Raw genomic sequence first — 21,019 nt, forward strand, 5'->3', positions numbered from 1 at the left:
AGGAGAAACTGCTACAAATACAATTTTAATTGGCTTTCTGACGTTTTTGTTTAATGACTTCTCTGTCAGTCACATGCTGGAATAATACCTCCTACATGCTCGTCCTTTTCTGTTGTTCCAGAGACAATAGAGTATGACATGGAATAGAAAATCTGTTTTCTCTTTCATCTAAGATATTGAGATGTCAAAATGAGTTGTTTTTTTAGTGTTTGTGAAAAAACTAAATCCAGCTGCCAGTCTGACTCTGTATTGGGCTTTAGATGGAAAATGAATGCAAATATATTGCAATATATTGCAACATTTGTACATCAGGGCTTCACCGGGATCTTGCAAAGTTTCCCTGATGCTAAGACAATGACACCCCACCTCCTGAAAGCAAATGTCTTTTATAATTCAACTCTGCAAACTAAACATATACAGGTATACATATACTAAACATACATAACTGTTACATACACTGTTGTGAGGGTGTCTAGACAGTTTTATGATTTTTTTTGTGTTTATAGTACCTTCTTTAAAAGCAGATGTTGGTATGAAAGATGCAACAGTGATGCAGCTTCTTTGTTTCTACAGTTACACTATTGAACTTACCTGGACGCTTGAACAAAACAGGCACCAGTAATGTTATTAGTGAGACGTGCTTTGCCTGCTATTTTTATACATTTTATTTTTGATTGTAGACTACAATGTTCACATTTTGCAAGCTGACATACTTTGTGCCAGTGGTGAGACCAATTTTACACTGGAGCTGCAAAGACATCCCCTCCATAGAAAAAAGTTTAATATTCCATAAAGCTTGTCAAATGTGGCTTATTTTAAGCAACAATATCTTTTTTTACTAGAATTATTTAAACTTGTAGAATATTTGAAAGTTGTCTTCTAAATTTCTTGAAACAAGCCTTTTTTTAAACCTTTTTAGGAAATACTTTTATCAGTGTACATCATCTGGAAATGAGTTAAAATAGTGTTCTTTTTGATAATATTTTAATAAATCACTGAGGGCAAAATCACTAATTGTGGTCCCTAAGTCTATGTGATGTAAAATTTAAAGCACAGCCATAAATTATATGGTGGTTGTGTAAAATCAATTATATTTAAACATGACTGCACCACAAGATTCAGACAAGATCTTGATTATATCTAAACCAAAAAAAAAAAAAAAAAAATCCTCACCATGTATTTTAGAGGATGTTTTCAACAGTAACAAGTAATACATCTGAATTTTGATAGCATATCATTAAACTGCATTTTAATCAGTGCACAGAGGGGTCAACTTGCGGGTTTCACCTCTTTTATTTATATGTTAATTCCTAAATCTGACAGTGAAATACTCAACATGTGTTGGTTTACCACGACAAGCCCTCGGGGTAACTGAAACCTGCCAATTTTAAAGAAATACTCCAGAGACATGACCTGATGTCATCGGAGGAAAGCGCAGCCACGCTTCCCTTTGCACGGGGCCCTGGAGGGGCCCCCTCTGGTCCCCACTCAAGCCTGATTTATGGTTCTGCGTTAAATCGACGCAGAGCCCACGCCGTAGGGTACGCGGCGATGCGCAACACACGGTGCGCCTCGCCGCGTACCCTACGCCACAGGCTCTGCGTTGGTGTAACGCGGAACCATAAATCAGTCTTGAGGGACCAATAGAGACGCTGCACCTGTATATCCAGTGCGCCTCTCCACGTTTGGAGAAAAAAAAAAGTTGGCGGCGCAATGGTTACGCTGCGTGCGTCTCAAGGGCAAAGGAAATGAGGAAAGCGATCACAATAACAAACGAACACAGCCACCTTTCCAAAGCTCTCCGTGTGTGAGCGCGGACTTCCCTGCTGCTGTGCTGGCTCAGCTGCAGCTGCACTGCCATGTCAGCGGACCGCCACATCCTGGCTTTATTTATAAGGAGAATTACAAAAAAATAAATTGGGGAAAGAAAAAAAAAAAAAAAAAAAAGGGAGAAAAGATGCGCCTGGAGGGGAAACGTCACATTTTCATTTGGAGCGACAGTGTGGCGAGACCGTGACCGAGCAGGGCAGAGGAATATATATGCGTCAGTGTCCCTCTGCAGAAAAAAGGGTCAAAGCGGCGGATCTTCACCGGATAAACGTCACATAGCTGGATGATGCCATGCATTTGTTGAGACACGCAGGATTTTATGATCGCACCACGTTTCAGCGGGAATCTGCGTTATCGCCGGCTGGAAGCCCCAACACCGGCTTCACGGGACCCGGACCCAACACAGGCTTTAGCTCAAAAGTTTAGACAGTTTAGAGGAAGAAGTCAGGCTTTGTGGTCGAGGTGCTGAGGTCATATCTGAAGTGTTATAGAGAAAAAAGCACATTTGTCTGCATTTTTGTGTTAAACTTCGCCTACCAGTATTTTTAGGCTCATATTTAGGTCTAGGTTAGAAATTGACTCAGGCGCTGTCTATATACTAGGCTCAAATGCAACGAAATAAAGTTAATATTACAACTCTGACAATGCCACCCTGGGAGCCCTTTACAGGAAGGGAAACTGGAGAATGAAAGCGGAACATCAGCGTCTATAACCGGACACCCAGACGAAGGAAGAAGCAGGACAAACCACCACATTATTATTATTATTATTGTTATTATTATTATTTCTATTTGGACTGGTCCAAAACACACTTCTTGCGTGGTCCTTGGACTCTTGCACAATGCGGATTATGCTTCAAGTTATTCTAGGAATGTTTCAGTTCCTGCTGCTCACCAGAATACCGACGTCCCATGCCAAGGTATGTATGTGAAGACCGTTTGACCTTTGTAAAAGTGCACATGTGAAATGGTCAGCATGCAGGCCACATTGAGAAATGTATTTTTATCCTCATTTTGGCTGTATTTGCATTAGGTGGACTAAGGTCCCATTTGAATGAAATTGTGGGCGTCATCCCCGAGGTCAATGACACCTGTCACCCCAGGTCCTGTGACAGAGAAACACCAAATTAATCCTTTAGGATAGTGAGGCTGCGGTTAATCTGCTGCTCCTTGACTAGGCCAGTCTTTATAGTGCAGTCTCTGCTCTCTTTTGTCACTCACGATTCCCTCTTTACCAGGCAGCATTAATAAAGAGCTTATAGGCTGCTTTAAGCATTTCACCACGTTAAAGCCTTCGGGATCAGATAAGAACCGTTTATAATGACAGTTAATGAGTTGCCAGGTTGTGGAAAATCCTCCTTCAGCCCATGCTTTGTCCCTTTTGTTTGATCTTCATTCATAAAACGACCTGGTAGACACTTGAGCTTTTGAGAGGGAAAATAAGCTGTTGGACATCTGGAGCAGCATACAGTTTTTCAACATTAATATTAAGTGAGTAGTTTTAGATTCTTGGATATAGGCTATGTTTTTTGTGGTTTATTGGGAATTAGATGAAAGATAGTTCTCTGTTTAATGTTGCATAAAGAGTGGGAACACGGTGAGCAGCCAAGTCTCCTTGGCTAAGTCTGAAAGTAGCAAATCAGCCTGCCAATACCACTAAAGCTAAAACTTATTATCATATTTACTCTCCAGAAGAAGCATAGACTGAAAATTGGTTCTCTTCTCATGAACGTTGTGTTTGTTCATTAATCAATTGCATAATTAAAAACAAAAAGTGAAACTGGAGGATGTTTGCAATCTGGCAACCCAGAGATGTTATGGAGCCTATTAATCAAGCAGAAAATGTATTTAACATAAATATAACCTAAAACAAGGTCAACTAGCCATCCTTATTGACATCCTTGACATCCTTATCAGTTTATTAATGTTTCATTAATAGTTTGGTTGATACAATGCCAAAAAATAGCACAAAACGTCTACTGCAATATACCAGGACCCAGAAAGATATTTTCTTATTACTCAGATATATGAAGTCAGCTGTGAAATAAAACAAAGAAACATGATCATTGGAGGAGCTGGAAATTGATTTATTTACTTAAAAAAAGGTTTTGTGATAATAAATAACAGTAAATACATGTAACTGCTGATTAGCTAGTGAAGGATTTCACTGTACAAGTAAAGCTCTGAATCAGCCTCCACGTAATCAAGTACACTTGGGGTTATCATTCATAAAAAATGCTCATTGATCGCACTGGCATGGTCCTTGATGTGATTTATGTGCTCTCTTCCACACACACACACACATGGAGAGACCTGCCTTCTCTCTTTCTTTATTTATGTCTGGAGACTTCTATCGGGAACAGGCAGTGCTCTGAAGCAGTGTGGGATTCATCCCCGACTCGGAGTTGCTCTGCACTGTATCTTTAGTCATTCATCATCCCAGACGCTACACGGCAGACCAGAAAGCCTCTTCACCTTCACACCCGAGACTCTCCTCTTTCATGGTGTCTGCTTCTTTGACAGCTTATTTGAAAAAAAAGGGGTCATCCTTCTTGTCTTGTGGAGATGAAGCTTGTGTGGGAGAGCTAGTGTGTGGCCCTAGGGAAAGGTCTTTTTCACACATACACAACACACACACAGCCCATCTGTACAGTATGCTCAGGGAGTGGCTGGGAGTAAGATGGGTTAGACTGTTGACAGATAGCAGTGCCAGTGCAGATGGCTCTGGGCTGGCACTTAGGAGCGTGTGTCTGTGTGTGTACGTGCCAGATACGGCTGCCAAAAGGAGTTAATCTTAGACTCGTCTCGTAGACAGATACAGAGAAGACACATTTTAGCTCATACTAGTCACAAAATGGCCTCAGTTGCAGCTTGACTCAATTTTGTTTAGTCAGTGTGGACAAAACACGTGTGTGTGTGTGTGTGTGTGTGTGTGTGTGTGTGTGTGTGTGTGTGTGTGTGTGTGTGTGTGTGTGTGTGTGTGTGTGTGTGTGTGTGTGTGTGTGTGTGTGTGTGTGTGTGTGAGGGGGTGGAGCAGGTAACAGGGGGACAACTGGACAAAGTCTACATTCCCTTACAAATGGCCTTGGTCTTCATGCACACATCAGACTCAAACATGGCGCCATAAAATCCATTTTCTTTGTCATTGGTAGAAAATGTTTTTAGGTCTTTAAGTTGTGTAAAAGTGCCAATTAATTGTGTAAAACTGCAACAATAAATAATTGATAAACAAGTGGTCACTGGATACAAGTTATATGAAACCAAAATGCATTGATTTGGGGCAACTGAAAGTATAAATTCAATAGATAGATAGATAGATTGATAGATAGATAAAGCTCATCTCTGATGGTGCAACAATTTCCTAGACTGGGGGTCCCACTATTGCCTTCACTTTCCACATCTTCCACATTTTTCTCTTTCAATACTTTGTGTTCCTATCTTGCTGCCGCTTAGGATTGCTACATCTATCACCACTGCTTTCCTCCGAAGCTTGTTGACCACCAGAATTCCCGGTTTGTTAGCCTTTCATTCCCTACCACTCTTAGAGGTACCTCTTATTTTTACTTTGTGACTTCCAGCCGCACTTGATATTGATGTTCCTGCACTCTATTCCAGCTGTTTGATGATGGTGCTCCATCTAAACAGAACATACCTGCATCTTGCAGCCTGCTGTTGTGTGCTGGATTGTGTCAGGGACATCTTTGCACAGCCTGCACCTGGGGTCTTGCCGGCTGGATTAGATCTCAGCCTCTATTGCTCTTGTATGCAGGAGTTGAGAGCATAAATGCAGGAAGCCAAGGAGGCAGGATTTACGATAAATCTCTATTTTACAAGGTGAAATCTTGCAAAAGTAGGATATCCAAATAACAAAAAACGTAGAAACAAATCTGAAAGGAGCATGGGGAATCACAACAACTTGGCAGGAGAAGGAGGAGAGCAATATATACTCACATGGACAGCTGACAAGGAGACACAGATGACAATAAACAAAGAAGACAACGACAGGAAGAGGCAGACAGGGAGGGAAGTAATTAAACACAGTGTAGAGGGCTAACAAAGAACAGAACAAGAAAACCAAAACTCCACAGGAACCTAAAACTACACAACTGAAACCATCCATCCATCCGTTATCTAGACTTGGTTCTTCCTATTCAGGGTCGTAGGGATCTGCTGGAGCCTACCTCAGTTGTCTTTGGGAAATAAGTAGGGCTGTACTCAAGACAGATCGCTCTTGACACCATAAAAGGTAAAAAAAAAAAAGAAAGAAGCAAACTAACACTGAACAGAAGTTAAAAGAAATTAACTAAGAATTACTTTAAAAAATAATTTAAAAAGCAAAACAGAACTTCTAGACCATTACAACATCTTTCTTAGGGAAGGCTTTACTTATTTCAGCAAGACAATGTCAAGACGTGTTCTGCATGAATGACAGCAGCGTGACTGCTTTATTAAGAGTCCAGGAGGTGAAGTCTCATATGGGTTTTCTCTGTGGCCCATGGATTTATATAGAAATCGAGTAAAACAACATGGATGACAACTATCCAATAATATAATAATGCAAGTATTTAGTCCATAATTTTTAAAGAAAGTTTGTTTTCGTTGTGCAGTTTACCCAGAGACAGACTTGCTCACTGTGCACCCTCACGAGGGACTGAAAGTGTCTCAAGCACCATAAAAAAGCTTCAGGGCAAAGGTAGCTGGTGCAACTGGTTCAAAGCGGCTCCCTTCTGCAGATCATCACAGAGGTGCAGAGAAATCATGTGCAGAGAAATTTTCACTTCAAATGGACCAGCAGACCCAGTTTGCCCATGAAATGTGTCACAGCAAAACCCAGAATGAAGCCTGATGTTTAATTTAACTGCCACACCTGCTCTCACCCTCTTGCAACTGCATCAAGAGAGGGAGTATCAGAGTTCAGAGGTTTTGTTTTCTTCCTCTTATCTACCACTCAGTTTTATTGAGCTTGTCGTGTTCTGATCCCAGGTGTGAAATATTGCGGTGTCATTAGCGGGAAACACTTTGATCTCTTGGTCTGGTCCAGCATTTTGTGCAACACGTTCAAAGCAGGCAATGCAGGGTTGTGAGACGATGAAACAAGTCAGACTACACCCATATAAAGGTTGTGGATCCTTTAGCTACTCTTTAGCTTGTGGAGGTTAACAGGGGCGATCCCTTTGGGCCTTTTTCAAGTACTACACAGTTAAAGTTTGGTACTTTGATTTTAAATTTCAGATTTTTATATCGACCAAAACTCATATTTTCATGTATGTTAATTGAAAATGTTTTTCAGCATTTGAATCATTTTGAAGTTTAAATAAACTTTTGGTTTCTGCCTAAAAATCTCACAAACTTTTGGTTGAAATTATAATGTACCGAGGGAAAAAATCCTTGTTTTCCTCCAGCAAGTATTCACATGAGTGGAAATTAACCCAACTTGTAAGTGGTTTTTATTTCCTTAATTTCTTTCTCCAGCTCGCTCACTGGCGGCCTGCGGACTCCCCGAAATCAAGAGAAGGTCGAGAAGGTAAGCTTGAGATGCTGCTCCAAAGTATCTCACTCCACGTAGCTGAAAAAGTACAACTATAACACATTTCTTGGTGTTTCTGCACCAGTGCGACGATGGCTGGAGGTGTACTCCCGCAGTGGGTGTGAGCCCCGGGACACTCTGGTGGAGGTTTGGCGAGAGTTGCCGGGTGAGATCCACCATCTTTTCGTCCCGTCTTGTGTGTCTGTGAGACGATGCGGTGGCTGTTGTGCTGACGAGGCCTTGGAGTGTGTGCCTTCGCTCACACACACACTCACCATGGAGGTACACACCCAAACAGACAAACACATCTCTGTGTGATCTAGTTAGTTGGATGATAAATGTTCAATTCTTTCTTTTTTTTTGCTGCTCTGCGTGCAGCTGATGAGAACGTCCTTCATGAAACATGAGTTAATTGAGCTGCCCTTCATAGAGCACAGCCAGTGCGAGTGCAGGTAATAAAAACACACTTTGTCTACAGAGCTGCGTCATGTACTTGCTCTTTCACTGAACTCGTTGAACCCTTATCCTTTTTTTAAATTTACTTACAGATTAAAAGAAGAGTTCCAGCCAACACCTACGACAAGGTAAACCTCACATCTTCTTCTCCGTGTCTCTTAATTCAAATCTTGCAATTCTGTCACACGGTCCTACCCAGAAACAAACTCTTTACTGATGACAGGTGGCTCACTTGTGTTTAAAATAGGTCACCGTTATCAGCTACTAGCTAAATGAGGCCACCAATAACACACACCTAGACTGGAACACATCAGCATTGTTGTGTCAGTCCAGGAAATATGGGTTGTTGTTTTTTTTTACAATAAATCATAATCTTGTTCTCTCTTCTTACTGTTTATGATTCATACTTGCGCATACATGCACCAGTCTATCGTGTATCAAAGTGTTCTGTTTGGTCATAGCATCTCCAAGCATCGTGGAGATGCACACTAGAAGTGGTGGAAAAACATGTAAACATGGTAACTCAAATTGCCATGCAGTAGATGCAGCAATAGCTAATGTAAAGACAAAGCTCTGCAGATGTTGAATTTGTTTGGACCCGGTATATTTTGCTACTTGGAGTGGGGGTTCTGTCAGAATAATTTCCATATGTTTGCGATCCCAAAGAGACAACCCCAGCCTGTCAGCTGAAGAAACAAACACTTTTACTTTGACATTGACAATTACCTTCTGGACATCGCAGCCATAATATGGATGTCAGCTACAGAAGACAAAACAAAACATCAGCGCCTATTGCAAGTGTTTTTGCACTTTTAAATATGTTTTACAAAGCTTTGCCATTATAGAAATAGGGGGACAACATTTTCATAAGGTGGATGGAGGATTTGTCTTCTTCCTGTTTTGTTTGGCTAATGGTAAATCAGTTAAACATGAGTGACAGCATTAGTAGAAGAGGGTATCTCTTCATCTGCGTGAACATGTGTGAACATTGACCTAAGCCTGTCATAGTTGGGAAAAACACCACAGTGAACCTTTAAGTCCATGTCTTCCTGGAGCCAACAAAAGGCCAAGTAGAACATTTGAAAACATAATATAACGAAGGTGGCACCAGTCCAGGGACTTTGTTACATATTACGGGTTGGAGAGTGCTGGTTCACCGGGAGACTTCACCATTATGCAACACGTCTGTTATGGTTTACTTATCTCAAGGTCAATAGGAGGGTAAGATTTGCTGTCAGTGAAATGTTATTGATTATGGTTGAATAAAACCCTTTGACTGGGTTACAATTTGCATACTAAATTTAAAGAATCCTTTCCCGTCCTGTTCAGGTTTAAGAGTGTGAACTCTGTGACAGTAACTCTTTACTTGAATCTTGGTGTTTGTTTGTGTGTTTCAAACTGGCAGGTCCAGCCAGACAATCACATAATTGCATCTTTAATGTTTATGTCCTCCTACTTCCTGTTAGGATGTGAACATAAATAAAGACCTCTAATGTATTTGTGCATGTGTGTAGACGATGTATCTTTTAGTTAAAGATTATTTATCTGTATGATTGAGTATTGTTTTCTGATGGGGTTTTTTTCATGATTTTTTTATGTGTGCAAAATCTTTGTGCTAATATAAACAATTCTTTCATGTGTGAATGTGTGTGTATGTGCCTTAGTAAGTTAGCATCTGTGTGACTCTCTCCCAGCCTCCCTTGGGACGGCCCGCATCCTGTTGTCACCATAGTGACGATTTTTATCTCCCCTGCCATGTGTTCTCTCACAAACTGACCGAGCACAGTCACGCATCCATAATAGTAAATTATGGCTCCAAACACAACAACAGCAGCCTCAGCACATGTTAATATTGTCATATCAAAGCTGGTCGACACTGTCCCTGTATCTGGAGAGAGTTTAATTCAAAAGGCTGAAGGAGAAGAGAGAGGAAGCTAAACTAAACACGCCATGCACTGTGCTGGGGAAAAAAAATGTAAACATGGCACCCAACAGCATGTTGAAGAGAATGTTTTAAAAACCCTTTAAAACAGCCGTTCAGCTGACAGTGAGTCAGATGTCAGGCTTGTAATGGTTAACATCTTATATTACTAGACAGCTTTTGCTTGTACATCAACATGAAATAGATCTTGTGATGTCAGAGCTGATTGCAGCTCTTTTCTTTCTTCTTAAGTGGTTCAACTTGTCACGCTGTGCAGCCTACAATATACTCACTATAGGTTGTGAAAGTCTTCTGTTGGATGATCCTCTAAATAACAGTAATTTTCTCTTTATGAACTACAGCTCTGGCGCTATTGCACTCATATCAATCATATTTATGCCGTTGTACTCCTCCTTAAACAACTCCCTCACATGAGATGACGGATCAGGATTCCTCTTTAAGGCGTCTGTTATGTGTTAGACACACAATATCAGTGCAGAACCTTTATCCTGGGCTAAAATGTTTCAATTTTAAGTCTTTAATGTCCTTTAACTCAAAGACAAACAGAGTATCATCAACATGTTACAAACATGTGGTGATATACTATAGTTCATGGGACCTTTGTTCAGAGGACGTGGGTTTTAGTCCCACAAAAACAGAATTTCTTTAATTGGGTTCTTTTTGAATATATTGGTTCTTCGGAGTCTCTTCTGAATCCTGTTTTTTCTCTCTCTCTCTCTTTTTTAGAGTTTCATTCCTACTTACTAGCCAGACTTAGAAACCAAAAACAGCTTTATTAGGATTTTAATAAAGGCAATGGGTTTCTGTAAAATGTAGCCTTCCTTAAACGTATGTTTTTTAGGCCTCGGTTAATCCATTAGCAAGTGTTATATTGGCCAAATGTGGTCCAAAGGTTATGACCTGGGACTCACAAGGTTTATGGATTTTGTCATACAGCCCAGATGGGATCCAAATGACATAAGCCAATTTTGACATGGGTTAAGTTAAGTGTTGTGGGGGCCATGTGTGCGTGGCTAAAAAGCCTGAAGAAAACACACATTTAGGCTGTCGTTGGATATTAGGCTGAGGTCAGGTAGCCACACTCACCCTGAGTCAAAACCATCATCCAAGGCCAAATGTGGAATAAAGAAACCTGCAGATGTTGAATGTGTTTGGACCGGACATTTTGAAGTGGGTGCTCTGTCAGAATAATTTCCATATTTGTTTGCGATCCCAAAGAGACAGCCTGAGCCTGTCAGCTGAAAAAACTAACACTTTTGCTTTGACACGGACAATTACCTTCTGGACATCGCAGCCATAATATGGATGTCAGCTACAGAAGACAAAACAAAACATCAGCGCCTATTGCAAGTGTTTTTGTGCTTTTAAATATTTTTTAGATGACTAATTATAATCCAAATTTGAATAGAATCTAATTTTCCTTTTTTTGTGAAGTTTTCCAGTCAATTTTAAATTTTGAACATCTGAGACTTATTTTATTCAAAGTTTAGTGAAAGAAAACATATTTAAAATTCTCTTTGTATGACATAACATGTGGAACAGAAAGGGGACTATAAAATTAAAAAATAAAATACTTGAGGGACATTTCTGACGGAGGTTTAGCAATGTTTGAAAATATTTAAGGTCGAGCACATTCTCCAAGCTTTGTGTTTTGTTTTCAGTATGAGCACTGTTTGAAACTTCCTGACAAGAGTTATTAACACATTTTTATGTAAAAAAAAAAAAAAAAAAGTACAGATTTCAAAGTTCATCCAAGGATACGTTCAACACTTTGTGAGTGCCGGGATGCTGACTTGATCTTTCTGTTTTAGTAACAGGTATGAAAACTGATAACACTCTGTTCAACATGAATTCCTGCGCAAGTGGGTTAACGTTTTGTCTGTTGGATATTCTCAGGCCTCTAAATCACGCAAGAAAAGACAAGAAAAAGCAGGGGAGGAAGTCCAGACAGAGGAAGACTGGAGCTGTCAGAGCTGTGTATGTTGAACTCTCACTGCACACATCAGTCTCAAGCCTCATGTTGATTCTCCATGTACTATCATAAGTCAGTATTTTTCGAATACTCTTAGGCTCAGTGTGAATGTTTGGATTAGAGAAAAATGGGTTATCTGGTGTACAGTATTACTGAAGGACGATTTATTTCACAGCAGCAGTCAAGGTCTCAGTCAAACACACACACGCGCACATTTGGTAACCCACCGTTAAACTCTTCAGTCAAGTTAATTAGAGCACTGTTTAATGAAATCATATTTGATGTCATGAGGGGTTTGAAACGCTGTGATAAATTCCCACCACTGTAATGAAAATACAGTCAATTGTACCATAACCTCCACAAGTTCTGAGTGAATATTGAAAGGCGTGATGGATGAAATAGTTAGCGCTCTTTTCCTCTCCAGTCTTTTTATCTCCATCCCTTTTACTTTGCTGTCAGTCATTTCCGGCCCCCAGGGGCCAGAGGTGGCTCTGTTTGGGTGTCATGTCCCTTAGCACCCATCCATCACTCAGAAAGGGCTTTATTCAGACTTTGGCAAGGGTGAAATCTGTGTAATTTGCTCCCAAATGCTGCCTCCCCTCTCCATGCCAGGGGCAGGCGTGGTCACAGGGATGGGAACAAAGATGGCCCCTCTCTGCCTCATTAAGTAACTTCATTAAAGCCGCTAGCCTCCCGGGAAGACCCAGGCATAACTAGCCTCAGTTAATGGACCAACTGATGCAGGCAACTTTCTCAGACTCAGACCTCAGAGAGCAAAAGTGCAGGGCATCAAAGGCAACGAGGCGAGCATAGCCATGGTAACAGACAGCGAGACAGACGGACAGAAACGGGGCTAGTTTGTCAGCAGTTTCAGAAACATTATCCCACATTAGTCACACCTCTTCCACACACTGCATTGTGTGGGTTTGTCTCAGACTGGCAGTGTTTATGTTCGGACAAGCCTTACATTTAACTTCTAGCCAGTTAGTCAGTGCATCACTTTGGTCCAGACATAATATGACTATAATTGTTGGACAGATTGTCATGTCATTTTTTTTTTATCTTTCACGGGCCTCTGATAATGGATATGGCTGTCTGTGGTTTCTGAATGAAACTTAAATAATCTTGTGATGAGTCTTGGTTGTGAAGATAAGTTAAAAACTGAATTTAAAACAGTTTGTTATCCAATCAACCCGCATTTTGTTGCTTGTGTGCTTTTGTGACCAAAAATCAGCAGAGTTCACATCATTCCCATCGGGTTTAGCAGAATTATATTATGAAAGGGAAGCATCCTCCAATCCTGGTTAGATATATTGCCACACAGGACCATAACAATATAATCTAGAATACTTGCAGAAATACAGAAAAATACAAATATATTTTTATTTGCCACAATACAGACATAACATGTTCACTGGAAATAGTTATTTGCATCCAGTGTAAAGTTCACATCATCCAAATGAACAATCATGGTTTGAATAAAAGAGAATGCTGTGATTCTTGTTACAGGTTGTTGAAAGAATACAGCACAGAAGACAGCAAAGGGCATATGTCAAGGTGGGCAACACTATGGCAAGAAATATAAAAAAAAAAAAACAGTTGTAATGTATGCAAAAAATAGATAGCCTTGAGGTTTCTGGAGTAATGTTCTATGGACAGGGGAGTAGTGATGTGTAATTGTATGGGACAAAATGAGAAGTACAACACCCTACTTGCAGTAAAAAATGGTATAGGGTAAATGCAGCTATTGAGCTTCTTTTGCACTGGATCAAAAGAATGATGACTTCAGTAAGTAAAGCAATTTTCAGCAATATCCAAAACATATAACAGTGAAGATTTTCTTAAAAGGAAAAGCGAACCATCTTAAGCCGACCAGCCGTTCTAATATAAGCATCCGCTGACAACTTTTGGAAAGATCTAAAGCCTGCCACTGCAAAAGTCATTCTGACAAACTTAAGAACTTAAGAACACACAGTAATGAAGAATGAAACGAACACTAGTAAAAATGCTGACTCTTGCTTTGCTGCAGGACACACACATCTGAATTTAAATACACTTGTGCAATGTGACATGAAAGCAGGTAGACATGAGCTCTTTTTTTATGCAAATATATGGAAGTAATGAAGAATGATAAAAACTACCACTAGTGTGCTTTATTTCAATATGGCTAAAGAATATATTTGAAAAACATGTTTATTGAAATTTATTCTCCTACTGAAACAGGAGGGAGATTTTTGTCTGTATTATTTTAATACATGATAATATTTTATTGTTGTTTTACATCTGTGTTTTTAGACATTGTTTTTAAATAATGTGATAACTTATGCAACTAAACCATATATTTTGTCAGCATTTGATAATCTTTGCTGTAACTGTAGACCTTTCATGATCAGTGAGGAATCCCTTCAACAGTTGATCACGCTGTTGTTGCACATCTCTTCCATCCAGAAGCCATGAGCCTCCTTCTCCTCCTTCCACATTGTCTCCTCCTCCTACTCCTCATCCATCAACTCTTGCTACCACTCTCTCTTCACCTCCCTCGCCGACACCTAATTGCCGCCCCTGCCGAGGGAGGAAGTGGGCCCTTGATACGACATCGTGTCAGTGCAGATGCATCATCAGAGATGAGAACTGCAGCCGGAAAGGCCAGAGACTCAACCTTCGCCGCTGCAAGTCAGTCCACACAAACGTTAGATGAAATGAAACTGTATTGCTCAATGTTGCATAATACACAGGCAGGAAGTAACAAGGATGACTAATTTAATACGTTTGGATTTGTACACTTAGGTCCAATAAATGTAACCTTAGAAAAATGTAGTTATTGATGTATCTTGAGCTCCAAAGCATTTTACTGATTATTCTTCATTATCATGAGCCCTGTGGCAGCATACTGGGGGGTGGTTACCAACATCACCCCACAGCTAGGTTTTGTCCGAGTTCTTGATTTTAAGAGAGGATAAAAGTTAGTCTGCATGCTTGTTTTTCCTGTTTGTCTCTGTGTGACTGGTGATCTGCCCAGGGTCCAGGGTGTACCAGCCTCTGGCCCAGTGACAGCTGGGATGGGCTCCAGTTCCCCCAACTCTGAATAGGATTGAAAGGGGGGGGGGGTATAGAAAGTGGCTGAATAAATGGCAATATAAAAGCATCTTTCACCAAACTATATTATACACAGGACAGTTGTTTACATCATAATTCATGTAAGATTCATTCATCTATCTGTGAGAAAAGATTTCATGCTAAAATCTTGCTCTGTTTATTGTTTATTGTTCCAGATGTGAAGCCACAAGGACTTGATGTGTCCGCCCACTTTATTTTCAACTCGCCGAATTTCTCAAATCTCAATTCATCACCCAAGCTAACCATCAGTGCCAGTACAGATGCTTGGACGTCCAGTATCCACGTCCAAAGCGAAGGAAACAGTAGTAGAAGCACACACAAGAACCTGTATTAGTGCATCATTACAGCCCAAATGTGCCCTAGATTTGCATGTGTGCAAACATCTTTCCACCTCCTTGCTCCCGTGGCAAGATTTCATGTACATGCGTGCACGGACATCTGGTGTGACTTGAGTGAAGGATTAAAGCGGTGGAAAATTGGCAAGTCTGAGAGGGACTCGGGAACAAGATCTGCAGCAGGTAAATATATTCTGCTGTGGTTTTGGAGACTGGGACTCCAAAACGTTCCTTTCAACTGCAACCAAATTACTTAAGAGAGCAGTGGAAACAAGAGAAATGCAACCCAACAACAACAGCGTGGATACAGTAAATGGGACCAGCCTTACACAGGTGTCCCGCATATTGACGCTTCGGTGGAACGTTTGATTGTTTGTTCTCAAGGAAACTGCTCATGGAGACGGATTCAACATTTAAGTCAAGGCCAGATGATTTGAGCAGCAACAACAATATATTATTTGTTGGGCACTTATACACATATAGACACCAGAAGGATATGAGGCATGCATGTGGACTGGCACCCCACTGTTGTTGGACCTGTAGTTGAGCTGAATACAAGGATGGAGCGTATCTGTGTGGTCTCCGTGCTGAAAGACGCAGATGGGTTATCCCTGCACCCGTTCACTCTTATTCAAAGCATATGACCACGGGCTGGCTCTCCAAGCCTCTTTCCGGCATTTGTTTAATTTCAGCCTTTTGTGTGCGTTTCTCCTCAGCTCCTCGATTGAAAGGAGCCGCTTTGCCTCTTCTTGCCTCTCTTTAGGCAGTGAGGAGAATGACAATAATGAGGCTTGGCGGCTCTCCACTGCTTCACACACACAAACATTCACTCTTGTAATACCAGGAACACGGAAAACACAACAAATGCAGACCTTTACTTTGCTGCAGCACACACACATCCATATTTACATACAAACATGCAATGTGAAATGAATGCAGGTAGTCATAAGCTTTTTTTGTGTAAATAAATGCAAGTTATTTGCAATTTACTGCAAACTCTGCATTAAGAATTGTATAACATGCCACTGTTTTATATTTTATTATAATTCTGTCAAGTTGATTGGAAAGATATTGCAGAGTGCATTGCGGAATGTGTCTTTGTTTTGTTTGTGTTCATCTTTAATCCGTGTGCATAACAAATCACGCTGGGTGGCCTGCTAAACCGATACCTAAATGTATTGAATTTAAACAGAGAGAGCTCACACGAGTCACAAATGGGAGAGTCTATACACTACAATGTGTAATTCAAACAATCAGTGGGGTGGTGTTGCATCCAGAACACAGAAACCAAGCAAATACCCGTCCCCATTGCAGTGAAAGGAAAACACAGCTATTGTTGTTGCACGTTAGAGCCCGGATGGAGAGAGTATTATTTTCTTGGAACATATCTTGTTTATATTCCGACAGAATCTCACGGTTTTACTCCGTGCTGCTTTATGATAGTTTGGCTGCTGAGTGGGAACAGGGATTTGAACGGTCACTGCCTCACTTCTTCAGCTGCTTGTCAGTCAGTGTGACAAGCCAAAGCGGGAGCTCGGAGGACCTGAAGTTGCAGGTCAGGGAGTTTAAACCCAGTTTTTACACCCATTCAGAGCCTGTCTGTCTGCTGTGCCAAATTTGACCGAGAACCCATACCCCTGGTAGCGCTTGGATTAGGGTAAGAAACTGAGAAACAATCGCCTGGAAACTCCATGATTCCTATCTCAACTCTCCCGAGGTTTCATATGGTCCTGCTGATTGAAGAATAGTCACGCAGAAATAGTATGTAGTCCAGAGTGTCAATTATTTATGTGTCCGCCTTGAAGCAACAATACTTTGTTTCAGTGGCTGCTATGATAAGCTTTGTATTTATATTCTCCTGAGATGAGATTTTTTTTTTCATGCTCATTGTTCAGTGTTTATTGCTATGAATCAATGCTTCAATCACTACCTCTATATATAATAACATACTAATGACCAAGTATTAGAGCATTATTGTTACTTTCTCTGTGTTAGATTGGATAATGATACGTTTGGCAATAAGTACAGCCTCCGTCCAGAGGCTGAATATCATTAATTTAGAGAAGTTTTCTGAAGGGAAGAACTTTTCATGACAGGAGAGCTGACCTGGTCCTCCACATACAGACCAGACACTGTGTGACGATGTGGAAAGAGAGAAGGGTTTCCCAAACCTTTTTTTTTATTTTTAGCCTCAAATCAATCTTGACCTTTTAGGTATATTTTTGTAAGGGAAACATTCAAGTTCGAAGAGAGAATTAACACCACTCTCATATCTGTGTTGTAAATAAGAAGCTGGATGGTGCAGTATGTCAGCTTTGCATAAAGAGTGAAAACAGCATCAGCTGACATGGCTCTGTCAGAGGTACTGAAATCCATGTGGAGGAAATTTCACTTGCTGGTTCTTACACAATTTTACCAATGCTTTTATTTCTCAAGCCTGTTAAGTTATTTCTATTTTCCGCCTCAAAAATCCTAGATAAACTGTCACAAGAGGCCAAAGTGATTAACCCTGGGCTCTATGGATAAGAGACGCTTGGGACAGTTTTGAAACACTTCCTTGCCCCCATCACCAGGCTAGAGGGCTTTTCTTTCTTTCTTTCTTTTTTTACTTTTGCTTAATCAGCGTAAGTAACAGCCTCATACCAATGAGTCACTAAATGCTTGAATCTATTCAAAAGTTCACAAAAGCAACTCTACCTAGTCCGATTGAACAGAAATGCTGCAACAATCCTCCATACATTTTCATCTTATTAGCACCAGGATACCTCAGAAACGTGCCAACTAGTTGAGGCTTTAGTAACATGTGGTCCTGGTCCACGGACCTCCAAGGTTGAGGGGGTTAAAGGTCTTGGTAGGCAGATTATGTTACTTTTGGAAAGAGCCAGGCTGCTTAGTTCTGTTTTCAATCTTAGTGCTAAACCAAAGCACCCAGCTGATGATGTCAAACTACATGTTTACAGGACAAACATGGGAGTGGTACCAATTCTCTCATCTTACTTTCGCCAAGAGGGGAGAAAAAAAATGTACTTCCAAAATTCTTTTAAACACTGCCGTTAAGGGTTTTTACTCACTTATAGCTATTGCTATTCATGCATTAATAATCTGCATGGACCGACAGATTGTCCAGCCATTGCTTCTTAATTATAGTTAACTGCAAACAATAGGCAAAGAAATGTTTTGGGAAACCCAAGAATCCTTAAACCTCAGTACAGATTGCACTTGTCTTTGAGATCGCAGAGCACATATGGTAGATTAATACGCTGGGAACAACGTCAATAAAATGTGTGTTAATGACAATGCTGACATGGACTGCCCTTGTGCAAACCCATGTTACATATAGTATATTGTACATTCCACCTAGAAGACTTGTGGCGCTCACAAAACTTTATGGATTGCTTGTAGAGCTCCGGTTTTTACATCTTGTGACCAAATTTTTTTTATTTCCCAGTGTTGATTGTTATCATTGAAAGCAGCAACAGCTGATTCAACTAAAGATGTATTGTTATCTGTCCAGTCAAATTACATCAAAACCACTTAAGATACAAGGTATGGACATGTTACTATCTTATTCAAGTCCTGATCCTGTGTGCGCATCAATCATCAGTGTGCTTTGTATGTTAACAGTCTCCAGTGTACTGTTAAGGTAGCCCTGTTCCAGCCTCCAATAACGTAGTAGGCTATTGATATCCCTTACTGAACTATATAACATCTTATAACCTGTAATAAACCCATTGTATGACGTAGTGCATACTTTAGAAATATATTTGTTACTTCATTTTAGCTATTCATTGCAATGAATCTCTTCTCTGCAATTACATTGTACTACTGTAGCCTATATAGAGGAAAACCGACACTCTTTTTTTTTGCTGCTACACCATTTGTGCCCTCAAATGATGTCTTTGTAGAAAAACAATGCAGGTTTAAGTTGTATTAGCTTATAAATGCCAGTTAATCGATTCAATGTCAACATTAAAGTGTACTCTGCATCATCAAATATATTCAAAATTATACCAGAATACAACCGTGATGTTACAAATGTTATTAAAGAAAATGTCTTATTTTTCATATATACCTCTCGCTTTCTTCCTGTCCATCTGGTGACCCTCTGCTCTGGCCTCCTCTCCTCCATTCCCTCTTGTTTCTTTTGTTTTAATCTCTCACTTGACGGTAATGAAAGGTAAACAGCCATGTTTCAATTACATTGCCACCCTGGGAGTTTGGGACTGAGACAAAGTGCGTATGTGACGTGACGTGGTGTTGTGAGACATAATATTGTTCCCTCTCCTCTCCTCTGTACTGCTGAGTCAGATGCACAAAGGTGTGCAGCTCTGCACGCTATGTGTGGAAAATTACTACTAATTTACTCCAGCACACATGAGGAACTTGCACTTACTTAAATGTCTAATTCGTGATGTTTTACTACTGGGTAAATGCCTCGATTCATTTGTGCTACAGTGGCAACGTGGAGCTTTTTGTGTACATTGTTGCAAGTCTACGAAAGTCTCTGAAAGAAGATTGTTTCTCTGTATTCTGTACACACACTGTACCTGTCTGTTCTTCTTATTACCCTGCTGTTAAAGATCCTGATGATGACATTTTCTGGTCAGGCAAGAAAAAGATTGGATAAGAAAGACAGGATAAGAGAGGAAGAGGAGGGGAGCTGAGTGCTGCTGCCAACCTCTCTGTTGAAGGGCATAATGCCAGCACTAAATATAGCAGCAAGATTAGGGATACGGAGAGAAAGAAAAGGACAGAGTGAGTCATATATCTCAATAGAGAAAAGAGCTCCCCCCTCCAGAATCACTTTTTCCCCCCCAACTCGCTAAGTGTCTTAAATCCCCAGAATGTCAAAAAATAAAAGGCAAAGACACCACATTTCTCTCCATAACCATAAAACATTTTATGCATTTACTCGCCCGCCCTTATAGTTGCATGTGCTTCTCTCCCTGCCATCATCTCTGTATCCCCCAGGTTTTGACTCTCAGTCTGTGCACTTGTATCAGGACTTCCTGTATTTTTCCACCTTGCCTGTCTCTGAATTCAGGCTCATTGTTTTTCTAATAACTCCAGCCATTGTTTCCTCCCTGGTTATGTAGCAGCAGCTGTGTTAAGGCAGGTACTGGACGCTATCTGGCCTGGGACTGTGTGTTGTTAGATGCTATCAGTGCTACTGTGTGTGCAAGTGAAACATGAAAAAGAATGGTTGAGAAAGCGTGAGATTGGGTTCAGTATGAGAAGGATAAGAAGATTCACGAGTGTTTACAATTGTTTTTTGTAAAACAGGCTGGAAAGTGACTGCATGTTTTTTAAAGTCTCTTGTGAATACAAAGAACCTTTTTATTTTACAGGGCAAACAAACTATGTTATCTTATACCGAAACATGGATCCACAGACCTTGTCTGCCTCACACTAGTGAAGGACATCGACCTTGATAAAAGATTTACGACTCTTGTCGTTACTATGGGAAACAGCGTGTGCAGTCAACATGTTGATGATTGAGTGAGATGGCACTCCCGATAATGGGAATTTACTTATTTTTGGATAAGCAAATTCAATTTGGATTGATCTTCTCAACACTGTGAACAAAAGTACCAAACTTTATGTTTATCCAGCAGGAAAGTGCTGAATTATTAAATTCCAACCAAAGGAAGCACTCGGGGCTCAGGGGAAAGGACGGTGGTGTTCAGTTGGATGACGGGTGGTTTAATTCCCAGCCTCGCCACATGTCCATGGGAAAGACTCTGAACCCTACAATGCCTACAATGTCTTGGTGTGGGTGTGTGTGGCGGTGGGGGGGGTGTATAGGTGAGTGGGAAGCATAATAAAGGTGTGGAACATCTA

The 21,019-nt window shown here is 40.6% G+C and overlaps 2 protein-coding genes across 5 annotated transcripts in view; one reads left to right on the top strand and one right to left on the bottom strand.

The window, feature by feature from the left end:
- The window catches only part of nudt22 (nudix (nucleoside diphosphate linked moiety X)-type motif 22), a 31,551-nt gene extending 12,156 nt beyond the window's left edge, over positions 1–19,395 (bottom strand). Inside the window, exon 1 of the mRNA XM_061725555.1 lies at positions 19,251–19,395. Within this exon, the coding sequence (XP_061581539.1) occupies positions 19,251–19,272 (22 nt within the window). The 5' untranslated portion in view covers positions 19,273–19,395. The remainder of the gene's footprint in view (positions 1–19,250) is intronic.
- Positions 1,777–19,298, top strand: vegfba (vascular endothelial growth factor Ba). Of its 4 annotated transcripts, none has more exons than XM_061725557.1 (9): positions 1,777–2,749; positions 7,302–7,353; positions 7,442–7,638; positions 7,735–7,808; positions 7,905–7,940; positions 11,651–11,731; positions 13,236–13,283; positions 14,175–14,399; positions 14,999–19,298. In XM_061725557.1, the coding sequence occupies exons 1-9, from the start codon at positions 2,672–2,674 to the stop codon at positions 15,018–15,020; spliced, it is 813 nt and encodes a 270-aa protein (XP_061581541.1). In that variant the 5' UTR covers positions 1,777–2,671; the 3' UTR covers positions 15,021–19,298. The 4 variants fall into 4 exon arrangements, with proteins under 4 accessions (XP_061581541.1, XP_061581542.1, XP_061581543.1 ...); XM_061725558.1 differs by having other exon boundaries at positions 14,178–14,399; XM_061725559.1 differs by lacking the exon at positions 13,236–13,283.
- Positions 19,396–21,019: the final 1,624 nt, after the last annotated feature.

This window comes from Cololabis saira, chromosome 7, assembly GCF_033807715.1.
Source record: "Cololabis saira isolate AMF1-May2022 chromosome 7, fColSai1.1, whole genome shotgun sequence".
Lineage (NCBI taxonomy): Eukaryota > Metazoa > Chordata > Actinopteri > Beloniformes > Belonidae > Cololabis > Cololabis saira.

Excerpts from the sequence above, each read along its gene's own strand:
- vegfba (XM_061725557.1), top strand. The coding sequence starts at position 2,672 with ATGCGGATTATGCTTCAAGTTATTCTAGGAATGTTTCAGTTCCTGCTG. Across the intron at positions 2,750-7,301 it reads TACCGACGTCCCATGCCAAG|CTCGCTCACTGGCGGCCTGC; the intron begins GTATGTATGTGA and ends TTCTTTCTCCAG. Across the intron at positions 14,400-14,998 it reads CTCAACCTTCGCCGCTGCAA|ATGTGAAGCCACAAGGACTT; the intron begins GTCAGTCCACAC and ends TTATTGTTCCAG.